Here is an 18978-nt window from a genome sequence, read left to right on the forward strand (position 1 = left end):
CATAAAGGGACATCTCAGCCGTTTGGTTGAGATCAATATTTTAAAACTACAGAGTCTAATCAATAAAAATGTATTGATTGTGGTTATTACTCACCCAAATCAATATGAAATGCAAACAAAAAAGTTTTCCATTGCTTTTTTCTTGGTGAGGACATTAAAGGGTTATTCAGATTAAATCAGTAAAAACTGTTTATGGGAAATGTGATCGTTCTTTCCTGTTGCTTAGTCTGGTATTTCATACAGAACCAGGCCGAACCTGCCATCAGACCCTCTGAACAAGCCTCAGCACCAGACATGCAGCAGGATCAGCATGCAGTGGGTTCTTATCTGCAGCTTGAACACATGAAACTCTCAGCTGACATCAGCAGGTGACCTCACAGAAACAGCTGTTTGCAGCTTGTTGTCCGATGCGTGCCTTTCTCTGTGTGTTTTTATTCCTGCTGTTTATTATTTATATTTTATTCCTGCACAGCTGGTGTGGAGCGCCCACAATTCTGTAGTGCATGTACAATGACAGTAAAGGGCTGTTCTATTCTGTTCTAGTCTATTCTAATGTCGCCTGAAGCTGATTGGCTGATTGGCCAGCAGTAAAAACATGCCACCACCACTGCTGATGGATGTGGGAACGAAGCTGAGCCGGGACCTCAGACCGACTCTGTAATGTTTTTCTCTTTAGCTCGGGGTCATAGGTCACGCTGACTGTTTGTGGTTGTGATTAACTGCACTCGGGCACTCACGCTGCAGTCTGAGGTCCCTCCTTTAAGACCCCCTTGAGGTCCTGGGTGCAAACAAAGCTGATCAAAAACAGTCAGTCTTTCTGGACTTTTTTTAAACACACTGTGCAGATAAATTTTCTTTTCTTTGCCAGACGGAAAACTTGCGTGTTTATTTTTGCTTGCCGAGCCCGTGCATCTATTCAGCTTTTTATTTTATTTTCAGTAAAAGACAGAGGGAGCTGCTCTGGTTTACAGCTGTTTAAAAAGGCTCTTTATGCTCGTTGCATTTATACTCTCCTCAGAAAACTACAAGTGGTGAAGACATAAAGCAATAATGAGCATATCTGGTGATAGACTTTAAACTTTTACTTTAAATTGTGAATGCAGAACTGGTACTCATGCACAGTGTTTCGCTTCCTCCCGTGTTCATTACAGGGAGTGCAGAATTATTAGGCAAGTTGTATTTTTGAGGAATAATTTTATTATTGAACAACAACCATGTTCTCAATGAACCCAAAAAACTCATTAATATCAAAGCTGAATGTTTTTGGAAGTAGTTTTTAGTTTGTTTTTAGTTTTAGTTATTTTAGGGGGATATCTGAGTGTGCAGGTGACTATTACTGTGCATAATTATTAGGCAACTTAACAAAAAACAAATATATACCCATTTCAATTATTTATTTTTACCAGTGAAACCAATATAACATCTCCACATTCACAAATATACATTTCTGACATTCAAAAACCAAACAAAAACAAATCAGCGACCAATATAGCCACCTTTCTTTGCAAGGACACTCAAAAGCCTGCCATCCATGGATTCTGTCAGTGTTTTGATCTGTTCACCATCAACATTGCGTGCAGCAGCAACCACAGCCTCCCAGACACTGTTCAGAGAGGTGTACTGTTTTCCCTCCTTGTAAATCTCACATTTGATGATGGACCACAGGTTCTCAATGGGGTTCAGATCAGGTGAACAAGGAGGCCATGTCATTAGTTTTTCTTCTTTTATACCCTTTCTTGCAGCCACGCTGTGGAGTACTTAGACGCGTGTGATGGAGCATTGTCCTGCATGGAAATCATGTTTTTCTTGAAGGATGCAGACTTCTTCCTGTACCACTGCTTGAAGAAGGTGTCTTCCAGAAACTGGCAGTAGGACTGGGAGTTGAGCTTGACTCCATCCTCAACCCGAAAAGGCCCCACAAGCTCATCTTTGATGATACCAGCCCAAACCAGTACTCCACCTCCACCTTGCTGGCGTCTGAGTGGGACTGGAGCTCTCTGCCTTTACCAATCCAGCCACGGGCCCATCCATCTGGCCCATCAAGACTCACTCTCATTTCATCAGTCCATAAAACCTTAGAAAAACCAGTCTTGAGATATTTCTTGGCCCAGTCTTGACGTTTCAGCTTGTGTGTCTTGTTCAGTGGTGGTCGTCTTTCAGCCTTTCTTACCTTGGCCATGTCTCTGAGTATTGCACACCTTGTGCTTTTGGGCACTCCAGTGATGTTGCAGCTCTGAAATATGGCCAAACTGGTGGCAAGTGGCATGTTGGCAGCTGCACGCTTGACTTTTCTCAGTTCATGGGCAGTTATTTTGCGCCTTGGTTTTTCCACACGCTTCTTGCGACCCTGTTGACTATTTTGAATGAAAGGCTTGATTGTTCGATGATCACGCTTCAGAAGCTTTGCAATTTTGAGACTGCTGCATCCCTCTGCAAGATATCTCACTATTTGTGACTTTTCTGAGCCTGTCAAGTCCTTCTTTTGACCCATTTTGCCAAAGGAAAGGACGTTGCCTAATAATTATGCACACCTGATATAGGGTGTTGATGTCATTAGACCACACCCCTTCTCATTACAGAGATGCATATCACCTAATATGCTTAATTGGTAGTAGGCTTTCGAGCCTATACAGCTTGGAGTAAGACAACATGCATGAAGAGGATGATGTGGACAAAATACTCATTTGCCTAATAATTCTGCACTCCCTGTAGAAATGAAACCTGCTCCAGAGGCCTGACAGAGACCTCTCCCACCGTCTCAGCTCCACACGCTGAAAACACTCAGAAGTTATTGATAACTCACAAATCACAAAAAACAGAAAGCTGAAAAATAAAGAAATGCACAAAGAAACGAGTGAGTAAATACAAAAATATGCAAGAACAGGTTAAAAAAATAAATGTATGGGAAAAACTAATTTTAAAAGATGTGACATAAACTAAAAACAAAATTAAAATCGAAAACATGATGGAAAATAGAAATGAAGTGAAAATAAAACTCAAAATAAAATTAAATAATCTTTACTTACAAAAGTGGAATCAATTATTTATCATTTAGTCATTAAAGTCGGTTTTTCTTTTTGTGGTTTATTAAATTCTTTATTTTACTTGACTGTATTATGTTCAGCTGTTATTACATTTAGAAAAATGTAAACACATTTAAACTGTGTTAATTATGTTTAATGTTGAGCTCTTTTGTAAACTCCTTTGTGTCATTTCCATCCTGATTTATTATGTTGTTGTGTTCTTTTACAGGTTGTGTTTGAGCGACACTCCTGTGAGTCTTTCCAGCTTTGTGATGAATAAAGAACATCTTATACAGTGACATCACATCCTGTCATTGTGTGTGTGTGTCTGACGGTGGTGAAACTGCAGTGGCCTGATTACTGTGATGACACTTCGCAGCACTGTCTCTCCTCAGTCCTGCAGAACGACTTTATTCCTGGCCAACATGAAGCTGCTGCCTCTCATCTGCCTCAGCGTCTCCGGTAAGTGTTTCTTTTTTACCGCTGCCGTCTTTCACATCCTGCAATAATCTATATAATCAATAATCATTTCCTGTAATGATTAGCTGCTTTAATATTCAGATCAAAGGCTGAGCCACATAAAATCATTTTACAAAATCTCAGTTTTTTAAAAATAAAGTTCCATTAAAATCATTTGTATGAGTTTTTTCTGATGAAAGTTTTTCTCTTTGGGGAAACTGGTGAAAGCCTAAACCTGACCACAGCTGGGCAAAAACATCTGGGGTCTGACAAAAACATCATTTTTACTTTATATGATAATGTCATCCTGTCCCACATTACCGTCTTTGACCATTTGTCTTGTTTTGCTTATGATGTGACTTATTTTATCTTTTAACTCGTTGTATGTACAACTCAGGCTCTTAATGAATATCATATTCTAGCCTATTTAAATGTTTAACTCAGCGCTGCTGGCACGGACGCTTTTTACATTATCCACAGAGATGCATTAGTATCGATCAGCACTGGCAGAGCTCACAGGACTCGTTGGGAACAAAACTTCACAAGCTCGACCCGAGTCTTCTTTCCATTTTCAAAAGCAGAAGCAGCCCAACTAATCAAAGTTGAGTTAACTTCAATAATTACTTCCTCCAAACCATCAACGTGTCTTTTAGACCCCATTCCTACAAAACTGCTCAAAGAAGTCCTGCCATTAATTAATTCTTCGATCTTAAATATGATCAACCTATCTCTAATAATCAGCTATGTACCACAGGCCTTCAAGCTGGCTGTAGTTAAACCTTTACTCAAAAAGCATCTCTAGACCCAGCAGTCTTAGCTAATTATAGGCCAATCTCCAACCTTCCTTTATATCAAACATCCTTGAAAGAGTAGTTGTCAAACAGCTAACAGATCATCTGCAGAGGTTTATTTGAAGAGTTTCAGTCAGGTTTCAGAGCTCATCACAGCACAGAAACAGCTTTAGTGAAGGTTACAAATGATCTTCTTATGGCCTCTGACAGTGGACTCATCTCTGTGCTTGTCCTGCTAGACCTCAGTGCAGCGTTCGATACTGTCGACCATAATATCCTATTAGAGCGATTAGAACATGCTGTAGGTATTACAGGTACTGCACTGCAGTGGTTTGTATCATATCTATCTAATAGACTCCAGTTTGTGCATGTAATAGAATAGAATAGAATAGAATAGAATAGAATAGAATAATCCTTTAACTGAATTTGGGAATTCGGTTGTAACAGCAGCAGAATAAAAGCACATTTACAAACAGAACAGAAACAATTTTAATAGAAAAAAATATTTGATTTACACGAGAAGCTAACATGGACAATTGTTACAAAAACAGAGTACTGTACTCGCTCACCATCACAATCGTTACACAAGTTTTTAAAGTATAAAACAAATATTATTACTTTAGTCCAGATAAACGGAAAAAAGAAGAAACCTGCTTTGAGGCCTTTGCATTTGCAGCTGAGTGAATCTGAGCAGTGATGAAATCTCTGTACTTACAGTCACCGCTGGAATACACCTGGTTCAGTCTCCTCCTCGTGTGACTGTGATGTCAGGGTCAAAGGTCAGCCTCAAATGTAACATCACTGGGACTGGTGAAACACATGGCTGCTCTCGAGTGACATGGCTCCATATCAGGCAGGTGAGCGGTCTCAGTGCCACTCCTTGGTTTAATTCTCGAGTTCAGAGCAGGCTCTGTCTGCTGGAAGTCCCCAGAGCCACCCAGCAGGACGCCGGCATGTACTTCTGTGTCTACATCGATGGGGTCACGCCAGTGCTGGGCAGCGGGACAACGGTGATGGTCACAGGTGAGTGGTGGTCTCTTTATAACACTTCCTGACTCACAAGTCAAACAGATATTTGCCTTGACCCACTGGGTTTTGGTTCTTCTTTTTATTATCCTAATAACAATAAATCTGTTACAAATTTTTTATATATTTAAACAATTTTAGCTTTTTAGGAACCAAGGAAACAGCTCAGCTCAGTGATAAAGTGATAATAGTTGAATAAGAAGGCAGCAGCAGAGCGCAATACTGAAAAATTCTTAGTTATTACCACTCTATTACTAAAGTAATAACCGGTAAATACACACATAATGTCATGGTAACAACAGCTGTTACAGCCGAGTGATGACACTCTTAAAGTTGTATAATTGGACAATAAGGGCCTGAAACCTGTGGTAACAATGGTTATCACGTTGTTACCACGGTAACATGGTTATTCAGCTCTAACCTCCAAGCATCCAAACATGCAGCCGCTCCTGCAGCAAGTAGCACTGAGCCAAGGAGGATATGTAAAGGTCAATGAGTGTGTGCAGCTGATCAGTTAGTTCATTTTTTTATTGATACCCAGACTGGATGATCCGTTAAATGTTTATCATCTGCAAACAGAATGTGACATAAGAAAGCCGCATTTAAGCCGAGTGTAAATGTAAATTCACAACAGGAACTAAGAGTTTTATGTGTGTAAGATCAGAACAACATAAAGCTGGCTCAGCGGTTCTTTTCATATATTAGAGAAACAGCTCTTTACTGCGTTGCTACCTCGTACTTAGAAACTTTCTTTATTAAAAAAACAAAAAACAAAACTGTGAAATTTTTTTACCTTTCATGTTCTCAGTTATCTGTACGGCTGTTACTTTGTTGCTTGTACACAACCAACAAAACGTGACAAGGCAGATTTATTGAAAGGCTTTGATGTAAAGTCAGCAGAAACATAAAATAGGATATTTTCACCTTGATATCAGCCCGCTGGTTTGAACTCGGCCGCTCACACCAAGATGTTTTTGGAGGCCAAAACACCAAAAACGTGGGTGTCGTGTGAAATTATCGGCTCATGCTTGTATACAAGCTTGTAAGGCTGCATCACACAAACACAGATATCTGCTAGTTAGTGCTAAGTCAAACCCAAATAACACTGTGTTCACTAAAACTGGAGCACAGAGGCTTCTTGGATGGTCTATTAGTACAATTAACTGCACAGCAAACTGTATTATTTATCAGAAAATTGCAAAAGGCACCAACACCACACACAGTGTAAATGCCACATTTGGGGGTTTCTATAAGCAGAGACAAGAAGGGACTGAGGCGCATTAAAGTGGCCACAAAAGAGCTTTTTCAGGCAGAAGACAATCTTTGTAAAGCCAGACATGCGAGTGTGGTGACTGACTCACCTTGGTGGTAACTGGCTATGCAGTTAAAAAGAGAACCTAAATGCAGATAAAGCACGAATGACAACAACAACAAAATCATACGTTTCATGATGCTTACTGTGGATTTAAAGGTGCTGTTAAAAACACCAGACTAAATCCAGGACGTTCAAATAAGTTCAGTGAGGGTCTGAGGAAGAATAGAGCTCAGGGAAGCAACACACCGAGGGGCGACCGACAAGGAAACACAGGTGGGAACAATTAGAGTGGGTCAGACGAAAGGTGGCAGAGATAATGAACCAAAGCAATGTGCACGATAATATGAATTCTTTCAGAATAAAACAGGAAATGAAGAAAAAAATGAGATTTTTCAAGTGCCAATCGGCACAGAAAAAAATGATAACAAGAAAACATCTTTAAAATCGCAAAAAGACATGGAGAGGCTGCGATGATGATGCAGGGTCAGTTTTCTTTGAAATCATGACCATTAAGTTTCTCACCCTGTCCTCAGAATCAGAGCTCCACAGTCCTGCACTTGATCTCCTGGCTCCTTTACACGTCAACTCGCCCCTCCCCGTCCCGTTGATCTGCCTGGCGTCCGGGCTGAACGACACCGGTCGGGTCAAAGTCGACTGGGAGGTGGACTCTGAGGAGGATGTGCTTAAGGAACTCAGTCCCACAATCCTCCCTGACACCAGGGCGGGAGTCTTCAACTCGCAGGTTTATGTTCCTGCAGAAACCTGGTCTGCAGGTGTGAACGTGTCCTGTGTGCTGAGTGATGGAGAGCTGAGGATCAGGAAGACCATCAGCAGCAGGACAGATGAGGTCAAACGTAAGTCATTGTCTTTGGAACTCACACCAACACAATCTGAAGGCTTTTAGTGCTTCATTTATATTCCGGAAAAAACAAAAGGCAGCAGACACACAGCTCAAGTCTCAGTTATCTGGAAGTAACAATTATAATTAAATCAATCTGCAACATGTTTCAATCAGCAAGTTGTTCCGTGGTTGTGGTTCCAAGGTGTGTTTGTGTTAAACGCATACACCTCAGTATTGTAGCAACAATGTCATTATTATAAAAAGCCAGTTTATCTAGAGTTTAGGTTGGGATAATATTCACCCCCATGCACGTCTGCTTGGTTTGAGCACCAGTATGAAAATATCTCACACTTTAGTTTCTGCTTATTTAGCATGTGGCCAAAACAAAACCAACCCGCACTCTTGCTTCTAACCACACCTGTGACCTCTTTGATGCTAACCAGTCACCGTTTGTTTTTTAACTTGCTGAACTTTTAAAAATCCCTGCTCGCGCTTCCTGTTTCTATTTTTTTCATGTGTGTGTGAAAGCGTGTGCAGGACAAGCCAGCAAGTGTAAAGTTGTAAAGGTCAATAATGAAAGTCGAAAGACATCTGGAAACGTAGAGATTATTCTCTGACAACAGTGTGTGTTGATGTCATCTGTAAACAAAATGTGACGTGAAAGTTGCATTTAAGCAGACTGCAAATGTAAATATTAGTGCTGTCAATAGAAAAAAACAACAACGAATTAATCTCACAATTTTCCGTAATTAATCGCGATTAATCGCAATTACTTGATCAATAGCCTGGCTGCAATTACATTTTTTCAACTTTATATTTAAGCTTGTAACTGACATTTAGGCAATATAAGAGAGCGCAGCTTCTCTCCTGTGAAATGCAACTATTTAAAAAACCTATGTACTAATAGGTAAGTATGCACTAATATATAATATATATTAGTGCAGTCAAACTCTTAACATGTTTAATCAGACTCATCACAGGGTTACTGTGGATTAATTTTGATTAATCACGGTTAAATATAATTTTTATTCTATATTAATCGCATTTCATTTTGCATGAGCAAACAGACTCGAGAAAAAAGGGAAAATATACGAACTTAACGTGTTCATTGAACATCTTGAACATTCATGTTAACGATAAACTCTGTAAACATGTATCCTCTCTCTCTGTCACTCTTGGGGAGGCTTCAAGTCCTTGAAACGAGGAACCAAAGCTTGTAAAGCGCGTGTTCTCAGCGATATGAACACGTCTGCAGTTTGTTGCAATCCACTTGGCGTCAGTAAATATGTCCGAGGTCGACTTACTGAGCCCCGATGCTCCGTGAGTGGTTTGTCCAAGCTGGGTGACGCGTTAGCCAAAGTGCTAGCAGCATCCCCGACTAACGCATGCTTCGAGTCAATGTGATATTTTAAGCTGGAAGCGCTGGGGTGAAATTTCCTTCTTGCACAACGTGCATAAGACTTTATGTGGGTCGACTGTTCCGTCATGTTATTTTTTTAATACTCAAATTTCCCATCGAGAGGGCCGATGTGTGTTTATCATCTTCCATACTGAGCAGTGTTGCCAACTTAGCAATATTTAGCGAGTTTTCAGGCCCCTTAACGACTTTTTTTCTAAAAAGCAACTAGCGACAAATCTGGCGACTTTTTCTGGTGTTATTGGAGACTTATTTATGACGACTTTTTGACGTGAAAGAGCGTGTTGCTCTTACTCTCACCAAGCAGCGGTGCTGCCGTGGGCACCTCACCCGTGCCAAAGCGCTCACGGGCGGAGGACAGTCCTCCCCCAGCTGCAGGAGATGTTCACACCTGTGCGTCCAAACTGCAAATGAATCGCGCATGAGCGAAGCCGCTGCTCCGCACTGACTGTAACGCAGTCAGTTCTTTTACTGTTGTGTTGTTTTGGGGATCACAAGGTTTAAAACTACTTATAAACACACACACAAAGTAACTCCACCAGAGCGCCTATTTCGGGTCACTTTTGCCGGTCCAGGCCTGGATAAAGGAGCAGAGTTGGAATTTTGACATTAAAAAACAATAATTGCTAAAAGAAATTTAATTTGTAGTTCTAAATAAATTCTAAATGCATTTAGGACGTTTTTTACTCACTTTGTCTCTTCCACGATGTTATTTCTCTCTCCAACAACATAGGTTACAATTATATTAGCACGACCAATTATGCAAATTAGGTGATGCCGTCATTTAGCGACTTCTAGCGACTTTTAGGACAGCCAATAGCGATTTTCCTTACTGAGGAGTTGGCAACACTGATACTGATTTGATTGGCTCAGCTGCCTGTCACTACCAGATCAACTGCCCGTTTGTGCGAAGGTAACTCTAAAACGGACATAGATGTAACGCTGTCTGTGAAGCTGGATTTAAGAAATAAGCGCTTAAAGTTTGGCACCATCTTCTGTCAGTACGGAGCATGACGTCATGTGGTTGGTTGGTTGCGGCTAACAGACCTACATTTGTTTGTTAGCTCACTAGGGAGAGAATCGATGACTCAGAGGACAATAACGACACGAAAACTAAAAGTTTGTAAGAGGGGATCACATTTGTGCAGCAACAATGAGCTTTATGTTAAGAAACAAGGATATTTTGTCCACTTACACTCTCTCGCTCTTTAGCAGTACTTGGCTGTTTGGCTAGCTGCAGTCAAATGGAAAAATCCAGCTGTTAGCCACAATGTTCGGGTTCGTTATGGTATCATTTGTCTTCTAAACTTGCTGAACTTTTAAAAATCCCTGCTCAAACTTCCTGTTTCTATTTGTTTTTTTTTTGTGTGTGTGAAAGCATCCAGTCAGTGTGTGTTTCTGACCTCCATCATTGGCACTGCATGTGCCGCCTTTTTTACCGCCACCGTGGCACTCTGCGCCCTGCTGTCGCGCCGACACAGTGAGTACGGCGTTTTTATGTTTTATGTATTTGCCGTCTTTTACTCATCTGAAGAATTTTGGTTTGAATCGCACAATTTGTGAGATATCAGCTGTAGCTGAGCAAACACATTAGCGAGCTTCACACTCCTGTTTGTTGGTGAACATATTCAAAAAAGTTTTCTAAGTAGAAATTAACAGTAGCTAATGTTTCCTGAGGTCTGTACCAGGATTTCACGAGGGCTAACCCTCGGTGTTCTGCACCATGAAGGGGGTCAACTTTTTACTGCTGACTGTCACCATGGTAACTTATGCTGCTACTTGTTGATATAGATTAGAGATTAACAAGTATGAAAGGAGCGCCATTATATGCTTTCTATACGAGAAGAAGCACACTACAGCTGATATCTTCAAAACTCACTTCAAAACAAACTTGTTGGATAAGTACACTGCCTTCCAAATCATTATGCAAATTGTATTTTAGTGTCATAAAGATTAAATTTGTTGTTTTTCAATTAAACTCATGGTGGCATTGTGTGTCAGGGCTCTTTGGATCATCAATCTCGGACACCTGGTATAATTAGTTTTCCAGGTGAGCCCAATTAAAGGAAAAACAAATAAATAAGGATGTTCCACATTATTAAGCAGACCAGCATTTTCAAGCAATATGACAAAGAAAAAGGATCTCTGCTGCTGAAAAGCCTGAAATAGTTGAATGCCTTGGACACACAATGAAAGCCTTAGATACTTAGTGTCAATACTTTGTAGAACCACCTTTTGCTGCAGTTCCAGCTGCCAGTCTTTTAGGGTCTGTCTCTACCAGCTTTGCACATCTACAGACTGAAATCTTTGCCCATTCTTCTTTGCAGAACAGCTCCAGCTCAGTCAGATTAGATGCGCAGCATTTGTGAACAGCAGTTTTCAGATCAACTCTGTTGCGGCTAATAATTTGGAAAATTGCATTTTAAGTTTGTTATTTTGGAAAAACACGCTGTTTTCATTGGGAGGTTTGTTTAGTAAAATTCAAATTATAATCTAAAGGTTGATGACTCGAAGATTATGCTGACTGTCACTTGCATTGACTGTTTAGTAAAATCAGAGAAAAATATCATTTGCGTAATAACTGGAACGCGGTGTAAGTCCACAACTCCAGAAGAAAATGTTTGAAATGTTCTTTTGTAACGAGCAAAAAAAATCCAACACCCTAAAAACCTTGAATCGTGAGTTTTTGTGTTCGTGAAAAAATAATAACACATTTGATATTTTCAGAAAATGTGTAAAAATCCATGTTGAATATATGTTTTTTATTTTTTTTACAGAAAAAACGCCAAAGATCAGTGACGAGGTAACAGAGAGTTTACAGTGTGTTGTTGTTTTGCTATTTCTGGGTGTGACCACAGGGAGGGGGCGTGTCCTTACTGGATTTGTGGACATTAAATATTTACCCAAAAACCAAAGAATAAATGACAAATCTGTGTAACCGTTCCCTGCTGATTTTACAAACTTCTACTTAATGCTTAGTTACTTCTCACGAAAAGGAATAAAATGAAGAAGAGGCTCCTGCTAATAAGTGTATAAAACATAATTTAAATGTAGACTCGCCTGTCGCGTCACTAAATACAGACTCTGATTGCTTTTGACCTGATGATGTGTCCACAGACGTCTCCGGAGCTTCATTATGCTGCTCTGAGGTTTTCAGCTTCAGGTGGAAGAAACATCAGATGACTGAAGCTGCTGCGATTCGTCGAACACAGTTTTCACCGAGCCGAGGACGCAAAGAAATGCCAACAAATCTGATTGGCTAAAGATAGATAGATAGATAGATAGATAGATAGATATTGTATCGATCTGACTTTCTCTCTTTGCCAATTTTATCTGAATTTTTCCAATTCTAAAAAACCTCAAACTCTTCCATTTAAAATATGCAGATACTTAAAGAAAGCTGTTTGATGCAGTGACCACAGACAGAAGCTACGGAAGCAGAACCGTGTAATGTTTCTAACATGATGCTGACATTTTTAGTAAATCACTTTATTATGATTCTGAACTTTACAGCTGTAGATGTTCATATTACATCAAGTTCTTTTTACAGTGGAGCCAATTTGACTCATATATTTGATTTAAAAAGTCAAATTTTACCTGTTTTTTAATCATAAATGTATTCATATAACTTAATTATTTTTTTATTCATTGTGTCAGAGTTTGAAATTTCCCAAATGTGAAGTTATATCTGCTGATTGTCTCTTGCTTGCACCTGTCTGTATAAATGGTTTCCTCTAAAGATTCTGTACGGCTTCAGTTCTCTGGTATTTACTCTCAGGCGAATAATAAGATCTGATGTCCTGTCTCCACTTCACGCTTTTTTTTTAGATAGTTTTAGGGCATGAACTGCAACGTAGGTTTGAGGTTAACCAGTGAGATGTTTCCTGTGTGTCTGTGGAAGAGAAAAGGGGTCAGAGAGGCAAACCGAAGTGTTTGAGCTGCAGACTAAAGACCGACCTGTTTCTGTTCACTCAGCTGTTTTCTGTTTGCTGCAGTGGAAAATTATTTGTGCGCATTTGAATTTTGGGTTTCCGTTGCATTGATCAGTGTCTGTCACATCATTTTACAAGCTTCAGCTCCTGATACAGCAGTATGTGCAGTAAAAACCTGAATGCAAATATTTGCAGTATGAAAGAAAAGAGTTGATATATGTCCACGAGGACATAACATTAACTGTTCAAAAGTCACTGTGCCATGTGCCACCAAGGAACCGCAAGAGGCGACAAACTTTAAACTAAAGCAGTGGAAATGTACAAAGTTTGCAACATCAGTATGAGGGACCTGACCTGACCTGCCTGAGGACGCCCCGTCTTGTTCCCATTGCAAGTGGTGTGCATGATTCTGACCTTGTGCTTGACCTTGTGGTATCTTCCGTGAGAGTGAGTTGGTGGTGCTGGTATCTGTGTGCGCAGCAGAGACTCTGATTCGGGAAACATTTGCACAACAACTCCAACTGCCCCGTGAATCAGCGCTGCTCGCCACTAATCCGCTCACATCATTTCCGAGGTTTATGCCCCAGGGGAGAAAGTTACCATCACCACCTGTTTCTTCACTGCCATTTACAAAACAGCGAGCAGCTGCAAAAATAATAGTAGTAGTAATAACTAAAATATGCCGTTTCTAGTGCATTTGTGGTGGGACTGGTGAAACTTTCCTTTTTGCTAAAGCATATAGTTAGGGCTGGATCAGGTGACCCTGAATCCTCCCTTAGTTATGCTGCAATAGATGTAGGCTGCCAGGGGATTCCCATGATGCACTGGGTGTTTCTTCTTCACTCACTATGTGTTAACAGACCTCTCTGAATTAAATCATATCTGTTATTAATCTCTGTCTCTCTTCCACAGCATGTCTTTATCCTGTCTTCCTTCTCTCTCCCCAACCAATCACAGCAGATGGCCCCGCCCCTCCCTGAGCCTGGTTCTGCCGGAGGTTTCTTCCTGTTAAAAGAGAGTTTTTCCTTCCCACTGTCGCCAAAGTGCTTGCTCATAGGGGATCATATGATTGTTGGGTTTTTCTCTGTATGTGTTATTGGCTTTCAATTTAAGGCTTTTATTTAAAAAAAAATGGGACACTCTAAACTAGAGTCCCGGGGAGATTCTGTGACTGAATTTGAAATTCCATGTGATTGGAATTTCAGCAGCTGTTGAATTTAATGACAAGTCTCAGAAATGTTTCTCTTCTTCAAAAGTTTATTAAAAACAATATTCTGAGAAAGAAAATGTCTATTTACATCTGTAGCAATACAACAGTACAAAAATTCGCTGGCAGCGCCCTCTGGTGTTCACACAGAGGATCACATTGTCCGAAACAAACGCCTTTAAACAAAAAGATATAATTTGACATTAAAGTTAAACATGGGCAGAGCTTATGCTGAGGAAAAACATGTTTTTCTCCAGTAATTATGCATGAATGTAATATAAATGTTATGAATATGGTATAAATAATTTGAGAACTACAGCTGTGATAAATCTACATCTTGTAAATACACACCTGTGGTGTGTATTTACGTCTATCACATAAACACGTTACATATTAAAACAGAATATATATGATAATTTTGTAAGATATTGTGTCGGTTGGTTGGCGAGTCATCTGTGATTATTATTTGTATTTATTAGCTGGCTTTGTTGAAATCAGATATTTCCCAAGTATCACAGTGTGAACACACACACACATATATATACACACATATATATATACATACATATATATATATATATACATACATATATATACATACATATATATACATACATATACATATATATACATATATACATATATATATATATACATATACATATATACACATACATATATACATATATATATACATATACATATATACACATACATATATACACATACATATATACACATACATATACACACATATATATACACATATATATATATATATATATATATATATATATATATATATATATATATATATATATATATATATATATATATATATATATATATATATATATATATATATATAAATAAATCTATCGTCTTGATGCATTCTCGTTTCTTCAGAAGTCACTTGGATGAAACGATTCTCCCGCTGAAAACGTCCAGATGAACAGAATCAACTTTTGGAGAGGAAACGGCTTCAGAGGGAGAAACAAACTCGTTTTGGTTGCTGTGTCAAATCCTGAAAGTGGGCTTGTCTTTGATTCAAGTTAGGGTCAGGTTTTTGGTTATTGAATAGGGTCACACAGGGTCCCCGTGAAGATGGCAGGGCGAACGTGTGTTTGCGTTATCTGCGCAGTGCTGCCACCTGCTGGATCCAGCAGTCAACACACTGCATGGATTTTAGTTTGACGTGAAACTCTAATGAAGAGGAGGTGAGTGGGGGGGAGGAAGTAGAGGACTGTTCCGATCCCTTCTGAAAAAGAAGGAAAAAGCATATTTCATATCATAAAATTATTAAACTAATCAATCTGTTTAATTTCCTAATAATAAAACAATCCCAATGACGACAACATAACAATATGATCTTCTCCATCATTGTTTGCTTTTGAGCTGTTTTTCCTTCCTCGCTTCTTTGTAACTCAGTTACCCTCCTACCCTTTCATCCACTCTGCTTTAATCTTCCTTCTTATCAGTCTTTTTTAATTTGCGAGTATTTACTTCCTTCTTTTCTGCGCTTTGTATTTGTTGGAATCAGCCAATGAGCATGCAGAGACTCACCAGGTGTTGCAGCAGCTCGTAGTTGTGTGTGATGACTTGGTGTCTGATGTCAGGAAGGAGATCTTGAAGCTTCTTTGTGCATTGCTCATACTGAGTGAGTCTGTGGGCCACCGTGGTGCTCTGACCAAAACAAGGACCAATAAATAAAATGAGCTTTGAACCTGCTGAGTGCATCTCACACATGTCAAAGTTCAAAGTGAAATTGTGTGTTATTATTGTGTAATAGCAACAATTATTTTGATACATCTAATCTGGATTTGGATTTTTAATGTGCCTCCTGCTGTTAAATAAAGACATATGATTTGAGTCGTACCTGGTTCAGGTAAGCAGGCGTCTCTTTGCAAGGCTCAAATGGCAGACCTTTCAGATGCGCCTGCAGCAAAAACACAGGTGTGAGCGAGACTCATTAAATTGTTTCAAATGGGTAAAAATGCACATTTATTCAAAGAGAGTGTTGTGTGGACGCCTGCACGGCTCGTGTCTCACATCCTCTTTCAAGTAGCTGTTGTATTTTTCCAGCGCCCCGTGGAGGTCCTCAACGATGCTCTTCATTTCAGCGTTTGGTGGTAATGCCCGACCTGCAGCAAGCTCCACCAAACCCCCAAGAAACAGGATGAGCAGGTACTCACAATGCACTGCAACAGAAAGAAGAGGGCTTTGGTTTCAAACCGCAGAAGCGAGACTTGTTAATGCCACCTGACCCTGAGATAACCGGGGTGTTTGTGGGCTTTACATAAAATCCTGTGACCGCTGACTCAGTCAGCCACCGGCTGTGAGATGGAGATATTAAAAACAGATGCTGCCATTTCACGAATGACTCTGCTAAACAAACATTCCGTAGGATGTCTTTGGCTTTATTGGGTGATAACAGTCTATTAGGCACTAATGACTCACAGTGAACAGGATATACTGTAAAAATACTTTACTGTCAGTGGTGGAGTTTAAATCTAATTCAGTATGGGAATGAGACCCCTCCCCGGGTCGTGTAGGGCCGTCACGCTATCCTGTGTCCCCCACACATTAAAACATTTTACTTCAACGACGTTATTTTACCTATGAATAAAAACAAAGTGTTGTCTGTCAGCTGTCTCCCTTCAGTTAAAGACTGAAGCTGTAAAGAATTTAAATCTATAACTACAAAATTAAAGGGAAAGAAAAAGGGAGAACGATTTCTTAGGACATATTGTGTCATTCGCATATTTTTCGAATATCGTGGTAATTACAAGTTTATAGTGACTGTTATAAAGCTCAAATTTCTCTACCTTGTTTGTCTGCAGTGAAAGTTCTTCAGACTACAAATGTAAGTAGGTGAACCCTCAAACACAGTCACAGCACATACAGGCGCTTTTTGACTATTTTTGATCGACCTGCTCCGTCGCTGCGCTTTTTAAAATGTGTTTTTCTCAGCTCGTCCTTCACTCGACTTTAACTTTACGCGCAGAAAAACAGACATCGAACATATTATACTTGTAATGTATTTTCAGTTTTTTCTTTCATTGCTTTATTTTGTGGAGTTTCGTTTTCAGTTCAGTTTCATTTACTTTAGTGTTTAGTTGTTTTTAGTTTCGGTGCCTTTGCTTGTTTCATCACCGTGGCGAGCGGAAGAAATATCAGAATGTAGATTTCGACACACGCTCCATGCGTCTGTTTAAGGGTACGTGGGAGTTAAATTTGACCAAACTAAGAAAGAATAAATTAAGGACGTTTCCTGTTGAATTTTATTCATGCGCAATATCATTTAAAAACATTTTTTTTGTCATCACTAGTTTGTGGTGTAGTTTTATTTAGTGAAATAGAAAGACCTTTGCGGACTCTGCGCACCTGGTCTTGAACCACAGAGAGAGGGGCACGTTCTGTGCGCAATTTACGCGCACACACGCGCGCTGCTGGCGAGAACATCACCCTGACATATCGGTCAGCGGGGTCACAACGACCCGCGGACCCCTGCTCTGCTCACCGTCAGGTTGTTAGTAAATGTGAAATTTTCAAATAATTAAAAAATAATTCGGTGACATTGCTGCACCTGTCAGATTAAAAAAGACCAACTTTAATCTCGCTTCATATTCAAAACACAAAAAGTGGAAAAATACAAAGCAAATGGACGTTTTTACCTCCTTCCAAATAAACCATAAATCTATAAAGTGTAGAGGAATTATTTGTCGGATTTCTGAAGTGTTTTGCAAAAACTCCACCAAAAGAAAAGCACAAACTTTTCTGTGCTGCGGAAATTAAAGTGAAAGAATTTTTTTTAGTTTTTAGTTTCAGTGTGTAACCGAGGACAAGGGATGAGTAAACGGGGCAAAGAAATAAATTGATCATTTATTTATTACATGAGTTAAACATACAAATTCCCAGTCGTTTCCAGACAGGACTTACAACACATCTTGCTGATATCCCAGCTGCACATGAGACTTGCCACACGAACTGTGCGAAATAACACTACAACCCGTCACACCCCGCTTAGTGACACTGCAATCGTGGCACACACTGCAAACAATTCGGGTCTCAGCGCAGCTGGGAATCAGTGCTATGTATGGCCTGTGATCTGAGAGATAAAAGGGAAGTGGCACAAACAATTAAAATAAAAAAAACAAAAGGGAGGTTAGTCCGCCCTTACACAACTTACTCTCAATCAATAACCGCCTCTACGGCTGGACGGACTAACCAAAACAAAATTACAAATCAATCAAAAGAACAAAAAAAAAAAAGGACAGCAGAGACAGCACAGCTGAAAAACAAACAACATTATCAATTAAAATATTACCCAATAAAATATCAATTTTATAAAACCATTCAAAATCATGAAGCTAAAACAAACTCAATATACCTACAATATTGATCAGTTTCCCTGCGCGCAGTCGATCTAGGGCTTGATCAATTCTTCTATTAAAATTCGTGGTCACACTAAAAAAGTCCAATGACACATTAAAAATAGGCACATGCAAAAGCAAACGATCCAAACAAAAATGGCAACAGTCTCTTACCGACAGTATACCCACTCGCACCTGAGTGAATTAATTGCCTCTGGTTTTTTCCACAGAAGAGCGCTGACTTCACCCCACACACCCACTACCTTTTCACAGCTCTTCAGCCAATCACCTGGCAGAGAGCAACAAACTGCCAGGTGACACTTGTTACAAGTGTCAGGCTTATAAAATATATCGTGTAATCTGAGTAATTCCAGGCTCAATAATGAAATCAGAAAGTCACGAAGTCAAAGTTTGACTCTCCCCAAACTTCATGTCTCCTAAATCAAAGAATCTGTTCGGCCTTTTTCAGACTTCATTCAAATAATAATTCGTTTCGTATTCCACAATGAGATTCCAAGAATCCACAGCAAACACCAACTCAGTGTGCATTTAAACACTGGTGGCACAATATTCTTATTTTCTTTAAATCATTTT

At 39.6% G+C, this 18978-nt stretch overlaps 1 protein-coding gene across 1 annotated transcript; it reads left to right on the forward strand.

Moving 5' to 3' along the window:
* The first annotated feature begins 5099 nt into the window (after positions 1-5099).
* LOC146699469 (uncharacterized) lies at positions 5100-12616 on the forward strand. The gene is made up of 5 exons (XM_085472401.1): positions 5100-5296; positions 7148-7468; positions 10251-10352; positions 11650-11675; positions 11990-12616. Exons 1-5 carry the CDS (start codon positions 5227-5229, stop codon positions 12053-12055), a joined length of 585 nt encoding a protein of 194 aa, XP_085328527.1. The 5' UTR covers positions 5100-5226; the 3' UTR covers positions 12056-12616.
* Positions 12617-18978: the final 6362 nt, after the last annotated feature.

The sequence above is a fragment of the Copadichromis virginalis genome, linkage group LG11 (genome assembly GCF_057382275.1).
Source record: "Copadichromis virginalis isolate Kocher_CV1m ecotype Utaka linkage group LG11, C_Virginalis_male_GT1.1, whole genome shotgun sequence".
In the NCBI taxonomy this organism is placed as follows: domain Eukaryota; kingdom Metazoa; phylum Chordata; class Actinopteri; order Cichliformes; family Cichlidae; genus Copadichromis; species Copadichromis virginalis.

What these genes read in the sequence shown, in the direction of transcription:
- LOC146699469 (XM_085472401.1), top strand. Translation starts at nt 5,227, where the DNA reads ATGTACTTCTGTGTCTACATCGATGGGGTCACGCCAGTGCTGGGCAGC. An exon ending in GACAACGGTGATGGTCACAG is followed by an intron (nt 5,297 to 7,147) that starts GTGAGTGGTGGT and finishes CCCTGTCCTCAG; the next exon opens with AATCAGAGCTCCACAGTCCT. An exon ending in CAGGACAGATGAGGTCAAAC is followed by an intron (nt 7,469 to 10,250) that starts GTAAGTCATTGT and finishes TGTGTGTGAAAG; the next exon opens with CATCCAGTCAGTGTGTGTTT.